General features: G+C 34.1%; 2 protein-coding genes and 1 long non-coding RNA gene across 3 annotated transcripts in view; all 3 read right to left on the bottom strand.

Moving 5' to 3' along the window:
• The window catches only part of LOC144562545 (uncharacterized), a 64,339-nt gene that overhangs the window by 24,594 nt on the left and 26,961 nt on the right, over positions 1-12,784 (bottom strand). The window lies entirely within an intron of this gene.
• Positions 945-3,695, bottom strand: LOC144562553 (serine/threonine-protein kinase EDR1-like). The gene is made up of 4 exons (XM_078311744.1): positions 3,686-3,695; positions 3,108-3,396; positions 2,596-2,668; positions 945-1,250 (listed from the first exon to the last, which is right to left on the bottom strand). Exons 2-4 carry the CDS (start codon positions 3,387-3,389, stop codon positions 1,168-1,170), a joined length of 438 nt encoding a protein of 145 aa, XP_078167870.1. The 5' UTR covers positions 3,390-3,396; positions 3,686-3,695; the 3' UTR covers positions 945-1,167.
• LOC144562649 (uncharacterized) lies at positions 7,055-8,917 on the bottom strand. Its single transcript, XR_013514175.1, has 3 exons — positions 8,841-8,917; positions 8,296-8,359; positions 7,055-7,717 (listed from the first exon to the last, which is right to left on the bottom strand). It is a non-coding gene; the product is annotated as an uncharacterized LOC144562649 (long non-coding RNA).

Here is a 12,784-nt window from a genome sequence, read left to right as displayed (position 1 = left end):
ACAAATAGCAGGATCGGAGCTGCATATATATATTTATCGTTTCTTTTCTTTATGCTTTACTCTCTTTGTTTCTTTTCTTTTTCTTTATGCTTTGCTCAAAGCTGCGGCAAATGAGACTGAATTGTTGGAAATCGGATATATTCTTGGCTTGCACATGTTATTGTCTCTTTGCCCCACCTGGACTGCGTGCATTTTCACAAGCATCTTTCTTATTTTCTGTCAAATAAACAAATACAATGTTATATAGGCACGCAAATTACCAAATTACCAAGTTATAAAATGGAATTTGCTACAAAAAAATTATGAAAAGAATAGTTAAACGTGATCAAATGTGACTGGACACAACATGTTTGGGCACGATGTGACACACGTACCGTGGCCATTCGTATGTCATGATCACCCCTCGACATTTTGATCATAGCGTGACACGTATGACTGTTCACTTGATCACAATACAACACTGCACGACATGACACAAGACTAAAATCACAGCACAATATGGCATGTTTTTACCACTCTATACAGAAGAATATAGTTTGGGAACACATAAAGGCCCAGTGCCTTTGTTGATTGTATGAGAACTGATACTCGTGATCGGAACTGCAAAATATTTTGTGATATTTTGCAACCTTTAAAATAAAATATCACACATCATCACGAAAGAGGCGGATTCTAAATGACAACTTATATAGTTTATTTGATTAGGAAGCACGTAGGTAACTAGTCACACTACAGGGAACGGGAATGGGAGTGCAGAGGCTATACTTATCGTATGTTTAGGCCTAGTTAATTTTGTATTAGGAACTGAGGAATTTTAATACATTACTTATCAAAGTTTGTAATGAAACAGTTCTGATTAATGCAAGCCTACGGGCATTTCTCCGCCAAAAAAAAAAAAAAAAAAAAAACTAGTGAGACTACATGTGGTATTGAATACCAATATATCCAATTCTTTGCCTGCTACCTCAAAAAAGATAATTATATATATCCAATTCAAACACAAAAACAAGCTATGTTTCTTTGTATACGCTGACTAAAAGACTACTATACCACTTCGTAGAAAGCTTATATATTACAAAAACTCACAAGTAATATAAATTTAGTTAATTTACAAATTTTGTGCTAAAAACCCGAATGTAGCTGTACGTGTGATTTGACTCTGGTAATTCAGGAGAGGGTATACTCACAGTCAATCAGACGGGTCAGGATCTCCTGACAGCTCGGTCTTTCATGAGGCTCAGCCCAACAATCTAAATCAGAAAAACAAGGTCCAAATGGAGATCAACATGTCTCGCATCCTTTGCCAGAAGAATTTCTGACATTTTACAGAAAGATGCACAGGGGAGGAGCTAGAAAATTATTCTGTAATTTCATTTTATAAGGGGAGCTAATAGCATTAACTCTTGCAAAAATCAGAAAATTCGAAGGACAAAAATGAAAATTTTCCATTTATTACAGTTTGCCTTCCCTCTTCTTTACTTTTTATTCAAAGACAACAGTTTGTGATCAACTTGCCAAGTGGATCTTCTGGAATTTCGAGCCTCGTCCCTTCATTAGCTACCGCATAAACTACCTAATGAAAAAATGATATTATGTCACATTTTCTTACTCGCTAGACTGATTGTAGAGATCATATTCCAATTTTAATGCTTTATATGTTATTTTACATGTTTTATTGCAACCATTCATCAAAAAGTTGATTAAAATACTAATATTCCATCAGCAGTTGAAATTTATAAGCATCAGTTTTGTAATTCCACTTCTCTTCACCGTAAAAGGAAAATAAAATTAAACAAAGTAAATTTCAACATTGGCCTCCAAGCATGCCCGAATCAGTTATGAAAAATCAGCGTCAATATGGTTGTTAATTTGCTTGGCTTAAACCTTGTACGAACAGTTTGGTGCTATTTGCACGAGATGTGCAAACAAACCAGTTATATATGAGTTCATTTACAAATAAACCCAACTAAAACCGGTTTTTTCATTCTCTTACTTGAACAGGAGGGATACCATCCCAAGGCCTCTTCAAAGTGCAAAGCTCCCACATGATAACTCCAACGCTGAAAATATCGCACTTCTCAGAGAAGGGCTCGTTACGTATCAGCTCTGGAGCCATCCACTCCGGTGTCCCTGCAGATGAGCTGTCACTCATGGGCCCACATGTCATAACACTTGAGAGCCCATTATTACAGTTTGCCTTCCCTCTTCTTTACATCTTAAAATATGAGAGAACAATATGTTTTTCTCTGGTACCTTTCTGCTGAATCTGGTCCTCCAGCCGGTAGTAGTCCAATTCGTCAAGCAAGTTTTCAGCTTTATACGCCAGTTGCTGAAGGTTGTGAACCAACTCCTCCAGGGAAAGATTGTTGGTAGGAAGGCTGTGGGCGCTTGTAAGCAGGGCATTAAGCTGCAGAAGCTGGTCCTTGAGGGTTTTGAACTCTTTGTGGAGGCCTTTGCGCTTTGCCCATGCTTCCAACAACTCAGTTACAGCCTTGCTGACCAGAGAACCCATCAACCAGCCGAAAATTTTCCATTTATTACAGTTTGCCTTCCCTCTTCTTTACTTTTTATTCAAAGACAACAGTTTAAAATTACCTGTGATCAACTTGCCAAGTGGACCTTCTGGAATTTTGAGCCTCGTCCCTTCATTAGCTACCGCATAAACTACCTAATGAACAATTGAAAAAAATGATATTATGTCACATTTTCTTACTAGCTAGACTGATTGTAGAGATCGTATTCCAATTTTAATGCTTTATATGTTATTTTACATGTTTTATTGCAACCATTCAGCAAAAAGTTGATTAAAATACTAATATTCCATCAGCTGTGGAAATTTACTCCCTCAAGGTATAAGCATCAGTTTTGTAATTCCACTTCTCTTCACCGTAAAAGGAAAATAAAATTAAACAAAGTAAATTTCAACATTGGCCTCCAAGCATGCCCGAATCAGTTATGAAAAACCAGCGTCAAAATGGTTGTTAATTTGCTTGGCTTAAACCTTGTATGAACAGTTTGGTGCTATTTGCAGGAGATGTGCAAACAAACCAGTATATGAGTTCATTTACAAATGAACCCAATTAAAACCAGTTTATTCATTCTCTTACTTGAACAGGAGGGATTCCATCCCAAGGCCTCTTCAAAGTGCAAAGCTCCCACATGATAACTCCAAGGCTGAAAATATCGCACTTCTCAGTGAAGGGCTCGTTGCGTATCAGCTCTGGAGCCATCCACTCCGGTGTCCCTGCAGATGAGCTGTCACTCATGGGCCCGCATGTCATAACACTTGAGAGCCCAAAATCACAAATCTTCACCGTCCAGTGCTTGTTCACCAAACAATTTGCACTCTTAAGGTCCCGATGTACTATCTTCATCCGGTGTATGCACATCAGCCCCCTTTAAATAAGCAATTTAACAAACAAGAGTTCAATAAGCATTCAAGCTATGATTTCTATTTAACATGGTTTACAGTTGACAACATAATCATCAGCTTCAACAGAAAAAAAAGGGAAGGAATAAGGAAGTGTACTCGTATTAACAAACACACAGAGGATGAAGTATACACTTAGAAAAAAAAAAGAACGAAAATATTATACTTTGAAATTTCAAGGACCCAAATGGGAACAGCTTGAAACTTCATTGACCATCAATGGAACTCAGATTAGTTTAGAAATTTAACACGAACCGGCATATATCACGAAAAAAAAGATGCCATTCGGTCCTCTATATATTTCCTTTTGTATATTGTCTTCTATAGTGACGTTAATTGGATATATCAAATTCCTCAAATTTGACTATTGAACAATTAATCGTTTATAAACCAGTCAAAAGTTTGATTTTTTTTTTTTTTTTAATGCCAACTTCCTATTCTACTGGCAGCACGTATATCCAAATACAACATTTCCATGGGAACCAGATTAAATTCCAAAAAAGTGTTTAGGTTACACAACATTGGAGCTAGCTTTCCCCAATATTATATTGCTTCTTCACCCTTTTAATATATAGATTAATTAACAAATTGCTAAAAAAATGTCACAAGTTGTTAACTATTTTCATTTTACAAATAATTACCTAAGGCATTTGTAAAATTGATTTTTTTTTTCTTTTCAGCATGTTAGTATGCTGTGTTAAGAACAATTAAAAAAAGATATCTGATATTATTTTTTTCTTCTTCCTGCGTTACGTTAGATAGTGAAATCCATTTCATATATTTTTAACAAATAAGAAGATAGAACACGTCTCAGATCTAGAATTGAACTAACCTAGCTGAGAATTTCTCTTACTTGTGATATGGAAAAATTGGCCCATCGGTCAGACGGTCCGATGCAGTTAGTTATATGGTAGATTCTTAGAGCATAAAACTACACGTACTATTTGGTTACAAATGAGGACCGTCCGATGCAGTTGAGCAGGAAAAGGGAACAAATATTACGATCAGACGGTCTGAATCTAAGTTCCAAGTATTGTGGTACTTAAGAGTATGAACATTATTTTTCACTCCTTTTGTCATGCACGTTCAAATTAATTCTTGTTTTTATTTTTTTGGAATATGTACTTGTACTCTTCTAAAAAAACTGTAAAATTATGTCTCTCCAAATTCTATAATTAAGTATTTGTCATCAACCCAATTGAGATTAATTAAACCTAATTAATTTCATCACTCAATTAATTGAATAAATAAATGAGTTATTAATTTTTTTAATGGTAAATACATAATTTCATAATTTTTGGATGTTACATTTGAAATTCTTCCACAAATTAATTCTTTTGGAACCAGTTAATTTTGATACAACAGGGAAAAAAAGAATTGGTGGCAGCTTTTTAGTGTATTTTCCCATTAATTTATTTCATTTCTTTCTGGATCTAGAAACCTTGAATGTAATAAAAGGGAAAAAAACACAAAAAGAGGAAAAAAAAAACATAGCGATCGACTTGTAAACTGTAATATTACTAAACAAAATTCCCCAATAGAATAATTCTATTTCTTATTAACCATGCAAGCTTCTATCAAGCAGTACAATATCAAGCACTAGTAACTAATTAAAACTAAATGAGGAAATTAACACAATTCTTTCATATACTATTCTCTTTACATTAAAAAATGTATCAGGAAAATTAAAACTTTCAAAATTACAATTTCTCTTACAATTCCTGATCTGATCCTTACCAGTACCTACTTTACTCATATTACTAAACAAAATCCACCATATAACTAACCTCAATTATAACAGGAAAAAGATATATATATTTACAAAACAGACCCTCATTTTGGCAAAATCCAAAAGTGTGGTTTTCAACTATTTCCTTATTCATTAACAATACCACAACATCTAATCTAAATAATTAAAATTAACAAAACCAACAACCTGTTCAATATCGGCTTTCCTTCATAACTTGACCATCCGTCGGCACTACGTGGCTATATATGTGCTACATTAAACTTAGACAAAAATGTAAGCTTGCTTAGTGAAGAAGGTCAATATATATGGACCCGTTAAAGTTATTAAATGAAAGATCCAAAACCTCCAAGTTCTCCATGTCTGCTATAGAGTCAGGTATATATGTGACCCGTTAACCCATTATGACTCAAATCTAAAACATGAAGCAATTTCATATTTCCAAATTCAGGCCATATCGACCCGTTAAACCTGTTATTGTTTAAGTTGGGAGATGGGGCCATATCAGTTTCAGAAGGGAGTATAAAATATTATAGAATAGTTTTCAAACACTTACTGTAGACACCATTGATGAATTCGAGCAACCCATCAGACAGCGGCGTTTTGTAGAAGAATCCAGTTCTACTGAGGAGTGACATCTCATTCCAGAGAGTGTGAAGTACATCTTTTACAAACTAATTTAAACTAAACCAAAACAACAAAAGCAAACAAACTTTTAATCATACAAAATTACAAGAAGTTTTAATTTATCATGTATGGTTATGTCTTTTGTGTCAGAGTTTCGGAAGAAGATAACGGGTTTTGAATCCAGGCCGGGTGAGTTAACAGACCCGGTATATGTTTCTTGCAAGTCTAGTTGATTGGTTTAGTCTTTTCTTGACAAGTGTAAAATAACTACTGTTAAAAGAAGTACTATACTGTACCTACAGCTAAGCTGATTTTTACTCCCAAGTATACTTCCCAGTAAAAATTTATATCTAAACTGATATTGGAAAAAGTACTACAGTTTCCACCTGACACACAAAAATGTGGGGAAATTTCATGTATACCCATAAAAAACTTCAAAATTACGTATTCCCCCCTTTAACTTTATAATATCATATTTCCACTTCTAAATTTCAAAAACAATTCCTACCAGATATATTAACAGTTATATAACCAGATATTCCCCTATAAATACCAAGAAAAATAATTAAGGTGTTCATTTATTATTTCCATAATTTGGTTGCAAAAATTACGGATCAAATTAGCCTTGGAATTACCCATATGTGGCCACCTCAATTTTTGAAGGCTGGTAAGATATTATAACCCTTGAGCTACACAAATTTCTTACCTAGTTCTTTAAGAATGGGCATGGCACCCTCTTGTCATGCACATGAACAGACACATACACAAAGCCCCCTATCATGGCTGACCTTGTGATAAGATAAGATTTCTCTCGAGCATTTTGTCAAACACCGTCCGTGCATTCTCCAAGCTCCCGACATGTTCTGTTAACGGGTTGCGGGTCGGCTTATGCAACTTAATTCTTGTTTTTATTTTTTTCAGATACATACTTGTACTCTCCTCAAAAACCGTAAAATTATGTATTTCCCTCTCAAAATTATATAGTTAAGTATTTACCATCTAAAATTTTAATAACTCACATATTTACTCAATTTTAATGACTGCACAAAGCAGGTAGACTGGCCACTAGCTGGTGTGCCATCGACCCTGTCTCAAATGCCCGTAGGTTAATATTGATAAAAATTCCATTACACGTAGTGTTAATATTGAAAAATAACCATTTATCTCTTCCTCCATAAACCCCCGCACATCTCGCTTTCCACACCGACCACATTCATTCACAAAAGGCCACAACTGGTAATCATCCAGTATTTCCCACATTAAATTAAAGATTTGGAAAAGGAGAGAGTACCTTGTAGCACATCAGTTATATATGATCCCTAGCGGGGATTGGTATCATACAACTCGGGCCTTCTCACACTTAAACAACATATGTATTACTGTCTCACTGGGAGCACCACACAGTTTACAAGCTTGATCAATAGAGTGAATGCAAACATGCAACACTCATGCCACAGCTAAGGCCCCATGTAAAACTTTCTGTTTTGGCATGCATGCTCTATAAGCTGGTACAGAAACACTGCAAGTGAAAGCAGGTATTAGTATCCAAATCTACAAGTATACAACAATTAACAGATTTTTTAAATCATTCTTCAGTTAACAATATACAAACTTATAGCTCAGAAGGGTATTAGGTATACTCTGATTGCAAAAATTTGGTAGTCTCTTAGAGGGAGGCCAGGTCATTACTTTCCTGTTTCGCCTATTTCTCTCTCCTCAGTAGCGCGTAATTCGGTGCTCTGTTTAGATGTTCAACACCGCTTTGGTCTTTCCTCTGGTGGTCATGATTGTTCCTCTGACAAGGGGGTCCCATTTCAACATCTTGCAGCCCCATACGTGAACGGATATCGAGAAACCTTGCATGAGATCAGGCCGACATACAAAATTCTTCACTCAGTCAATTCAACAAACACCTAAAAGGTACGAAATAAACCATGGTTTTCGTCCATATATTATAATATATCATACCAGAATGATAGACACATCACAGTGTCACCCACACCAGCATCCCGATTCAACTCTCAACTAATCTGATTTGACCAGAGTCAAGCAGTAACTGTTTCTGTTATCAATTATGTATAAGCGACTACTGTAGGCACCATTACAGAAACCTTGAATGAATCAGGCCAACATACAAAATTCTTCAATCAGTCATTTCAACAAACACCTACTAGGTGTGAAATAAACCATGGTTTTGGTCCTCATATAATAATATATTATACCCAGACATACCATGATTTCTCCTTATATTATAATACGTAATTATAATTTGTTTTACTGAATATAACAAAGCAAAAAAACCTAGCAATTATTAAATTTTAAGCATAAGACCCTCTGACAGGGGACTACATATGCCACAATTTCAGATTTTAAACCCCCAAAGTTTTAGAAAGTTTGCATATAAATACTTGGAATCAAAACAGATAGTCGAGCAAACAGAGCATCCATATGAAACTAAACAAATCAAGCTTAGTAAGAAAACATAACTCACTTGGCATCAATCATCTTTCTTTCTCTTCTTAGCCCTCGTTCCCTTCATCACGATTGACATCATCCTGAAATAAACACAATACAATAATTTTACACAACTGGAGTTTCCAGATAAAAATCTAAGATCAGCTTAGAAATGATACAATAAGCTGGATCTGCAGTGCTTTTCATTGAACAGTAAAGTAATCTACCAGGTACAAAAACAGTGATTTCATAATCCCACTAGTACACATTATCATGCAAAAGTTATAATGAATCAAATTTACTAAAATTTGATTTGATTTGATTGTTTCAAACGTAAATGATTGAAGAACATGGTGAATTTATTTTAGAAAAGTGATAAGAAAATCATGGTGAATTTATAACTCAACTTCCATTTTAACAAGTTCACCATTTATATCTAGCAATTAGCCATAAAGTAACCAGAACAGCACATACAATTTCTCTCATTTGAGCAAACAAACTGAAAACTAAGCTAAACTATCCTCAACCAAACTCAATATCAGCATTAAATAACCAAAAAAAATAGGTCTGAAGAAATCTTACCGAGAGAGTCTTGCAAGAGTTGAGTGAGCTTGCTGTCGCGGTAAGGCACGTGAGAGTTCTTCTGGGCAATGGAGGCAGAGAGAGATTTGTTGATGTGTTGCCTCCTTCAAGCACTCTCCCTTGGCCTCTGACTTGTTGACCCTTTCACTTCCTGCCAAGTCAACAAGGTGCATGCTCCCTCTGAGCACTGTCCCACTCGTCAGATCTCTTCCTTGCACAATGCACTGTCAAGCAACTGCACACATGACTCACAATCTTTCATTTCAGTATTGCATCATTTGGAAGTAATTGCAAACATAATATGTATAGAGTGAGGCTATGGATGGTACTATGCATAGCATAGATTAGTCTGTACTATGGATCAATATCCGCCTTTTCAAAACCCAGATGGTTGATCTGAACTGTATAATATGATCTGTATATGAAAATGTACTTGAAACCTTACATTTTACATTTTTTAGAATATTTTTACTATTATTTAAGATAGGCAGAAAATCACTACTTTTTAATGATATAGAGAAAGTGATTTTCTAACTATCTGAAAAAATAAAACAAATAAATAAATAAAATTCTAAATTTTTTTTATAAAATTTGATCTACAAGTACATTTTTATATAGAGATCATGTTGAATGGTTATGATCAACTTTTTGGACTTTGAAAATAGAACTATTGATCCATAGTACAGGCCAATATGCGCTATGCATATACCATAGCCTCACTCAAATATATATTAAAAATTGTTATGACCTGTGAGAACGGCAACTTCTGTCATTAATGGCAGTGGAGCCCACAGCTCAGTTTTTGAATATACTGGTACAATGCTCGCATCATCAGGTACGGCTAACCCTCCTTTCTGGGAGCTGCTTTTAATCTCCAATGTGTTGACTATGTCAAGGATATCTCAACCAATAATCAAATATATATATATATATATATATAGAGACACTAATGTGCATTCAAATGTCATTGGGCCGAAATAAATACGATTCAAATTCGGCTTTCCAAAATTCAAGCGGTAGATCCAAACCGTTCATCTTGTTCTCCATATTAATATGTGCTTGGAGACAAAATTTTACATTTTTCTGAATTTTTTTTCTATTTATTACGTATTTTACAAAAATTGTTGATCCAACGGTAGCTGCACAAAACAGTAAAATCAGCAGCCACCTAAAAATTGTTGATCCAACGGTGGCTGCTTATTGCTGAGATTCGTGCATTGTAAAATATTTAAGGATGCGATCTGGAATTCCAAAGGAACCGCAGGAGATTTATTTCCAATTGTGACTATTCAGAGTTTCAGACTGAGTGCATATCCTCCGAGATATCTCATATTTTGCGTGACCGACGTGTCCTATATATTGGCGCTGGGGCCAGTATTATTGGCGCTTTGAGATTCGTGCAGAATGTATTTGAACAGTTGAGATTCTCCAAAAAGTCACGCAAAATATGATATATCTCAGAGTATGCGAATTAGTTCTAATTGACAGTGACGGTGATTTGGATCCTATATATTCTTATGATTTCAATTAAGGCAATTCATTTCTTCGGTACAAACAAGTAAAATATTATTTCTTTACATGTTAATTAAACCTATTTGGTAAATAAATAATTGTTTCAAAATGAAATCTGTGTGAGTTGAAACTGTACCCTACTGATTTATTTCTTTACAGGTCACCAATTATTTTTTTACGTTGTCACAACAACCACATATAAAGCCACACATACTATGAAGAACTCATGGAATTGAACCATTGGTGCGGTTACGAACTCTCTGCCGAGTTAGAACTGCACCACATGAGCTTTTGTGGTTTAAATTTGTGAGATGCAAAAAATAATTAATAACAAAAATACAAAATAATTTGTAAAAATATTTGAAGATGGTTTGAAAATTAAAATCAGAATGTAATTTCTAGAATGAAGATAGTTCGAAAGCGATTGAGAATTAATTTATAAAAACGATGTATTATGAAGTAACATCATTGATCAAAATAAAAATGTAAATAATTTTTATTTCTTAATAGTTTATTAATTTGTTGACGACTAATTTAATTTGATAAAAAAAATGCAAATGCAAATTCAAACTTCAAATGAGCATAACTTTTGACAGGAAATTTTAATTTCAACGTATGACCACTTTTCAAAAACCATTTGTGAAGGGATCTACAAAATGAAATGAGGGTGGTATTGACTATTGACACTAAAAAATTATCAACCTACCTCCTAAGGTCATGATTTTCAGAAAATTAAGTTGCTTCCTTCATATTACTTCTTCTGTTTTACATCTTCTTTGATAGTTTAAGTCATGACTAAAATTAATTCGATTAGAGGAGAGAGAAATTAGAAAATTAAGAAGTGTCTATAATAGTGGGCCTATAGACAGAGTAAGTGTGAAACAAGTTAATATATTTAGAGAGGTGGTCTAAGTTACTCCGACGTAACTCCACATTACCCTCATATTTTATGACCCCTTCCAATTACCAAGTTATCTTTGTGATTTTTAGGGTTTCTAAATATGTTTATATCCATTGTTTTTTATGCTATTTTGGAAATGGAGAAATAATTCAATAAATTATCCCATCTAGCTAGCATAGCAATTTATCGACGAGAGAAAATATGTTGTCAAATACCCTTTTTTTTATGCCTATTCCAAGCTTTCAGATCAATACCTGTGTTATATTATATATGTAATATGAAAATGAAAAATGAGAAAAAAAATTGGAGCAAAAAATTATTACTTTAGAGACGCCATAGCAAAAAATTGGTTACTGGCTTAAAGGATTAACAAATCAAGAAAATAATAATCTAACATCAGAAAAAAATTGTTATCTTAATCAATTAGCTGAAGTAATTCTTTGTTTTTATTCATTAATTAGTTAATACTTAATTTATCTTTATGTTGTTTTATTTAGCATCATCTATTTCTAAATTGTAATGTTGTTAATATGCTCAATACGAGAATAATATAATTTTGCATCATCTATTTCTAAATTGTAATGTTGTTAATATGCTCAATACGAGAATAATGGATGTTTCCGAGATATTCAGTTTTCTAGTCCTAATTAAAACCATCTTGTTTGATTCGTATAAAACAGAGACACAACTTAAAAAAAGAAGGAATTATTAGATCCATTCAATATTAATTTTTGTTTTTATAGTATTGAATATTATTTAACTTACTTAATATTTTTGTGATAGTATCCTTATGTCGAACCTTGCCAAACTTGAATTTGTGGCTCTTGACATTACCGGAAAAAATTACTTATCATGGGTGTTAGATGCTGAAATTCATTTAGATGCAAATGGCCTTGGAGAAACAATCAAAGAAAGTAATACCGCCTCTAAACAAGATAAGGCCAAAGCTATGATCTTTCTTCGTCACCAAATGAAATGAAGGATTGAAAGCTGAATATCTTACGGTAAAAGACCCACTTACTTTATGAAAAAAATTAAAAGAAAGATATGATCACCAGAAAACTGTTATTCTCCCAAAAGCTCGTTATGAATGGATGCATTTGAGATTACAAGATTTTAAAACTGTAAGTGAGTTTAACTCAGCAATGTTTAGAATTAGTTCTCAACTAAAATTATGTGGAGAAAATATTACTGATCAAGATATGTTAGAAAAAAACATTCTCCATTTTTCATACATCCAATATACTCTTACAATAACAATATCGTGAAAAAGGTTTCATGAAATATTATGAATTGATTTCTTGTCTTCTTGTGGCTCAACAAAATAACGAGCTTTTGATGAAAAATCATGAATCCCGTCCAACTGGTTCTGCTTCATTCCCTGAAGTGAATGTAGCAATGCATAACAATTCTGGACAATTTCAAGGACGTGGACGTGGCAATGGCCGTAGCCGTGGTCGAGGCCGTGGTCGAGGTCGTGGTCGAGGCCGCGGCCGAGGTTATTATCGTGGTGATCATTCTAAGAACATAT

This window comes from Carex rostrata, chromosome 12 (genome assembly GCF_964058835.1).
Source record: "Carex rostrata chromosome 12, lpCarRost1.2, whole genome shotgun sequence".
NCBI classification, from domain to species: Eukaryota; Viridiplantae; Streptophyta; class Magnoliopsida; order Poales; family Cyperaceae; genus Carex; species Carex rostrata.
The sequence above is the reverse complement of the archived record's forward strand: the minus strand, read 5'-3'. Positions and strand labels throughout refer to the sequence as shown.

Bases quoted from the DNA above. Each gene is read 5' to 3' on its own strand.
- LOC144562553 (XM_078311744.1), bottom strand. From the start codon at position 3,389: ATGTGCATACACCGGATGAAGATAGTACATCGGGACCTTAAGAGTGCA. The intron at 2,669-3,107 runs GTAAGAGAATGA...ATTGTTCATTAG, and splicing joins ATGGAATCCCTCCTGTTCAA to GTAGTTTATGCGGTAGCTAA. The intron at 1,251-2,595 runs GTAATTTTAAAC...TTTCTGATTTAG, and splicing joins ACTTGGCAAGTTGATCACAG to ATTGTTGGGCTGAGCCTCAT.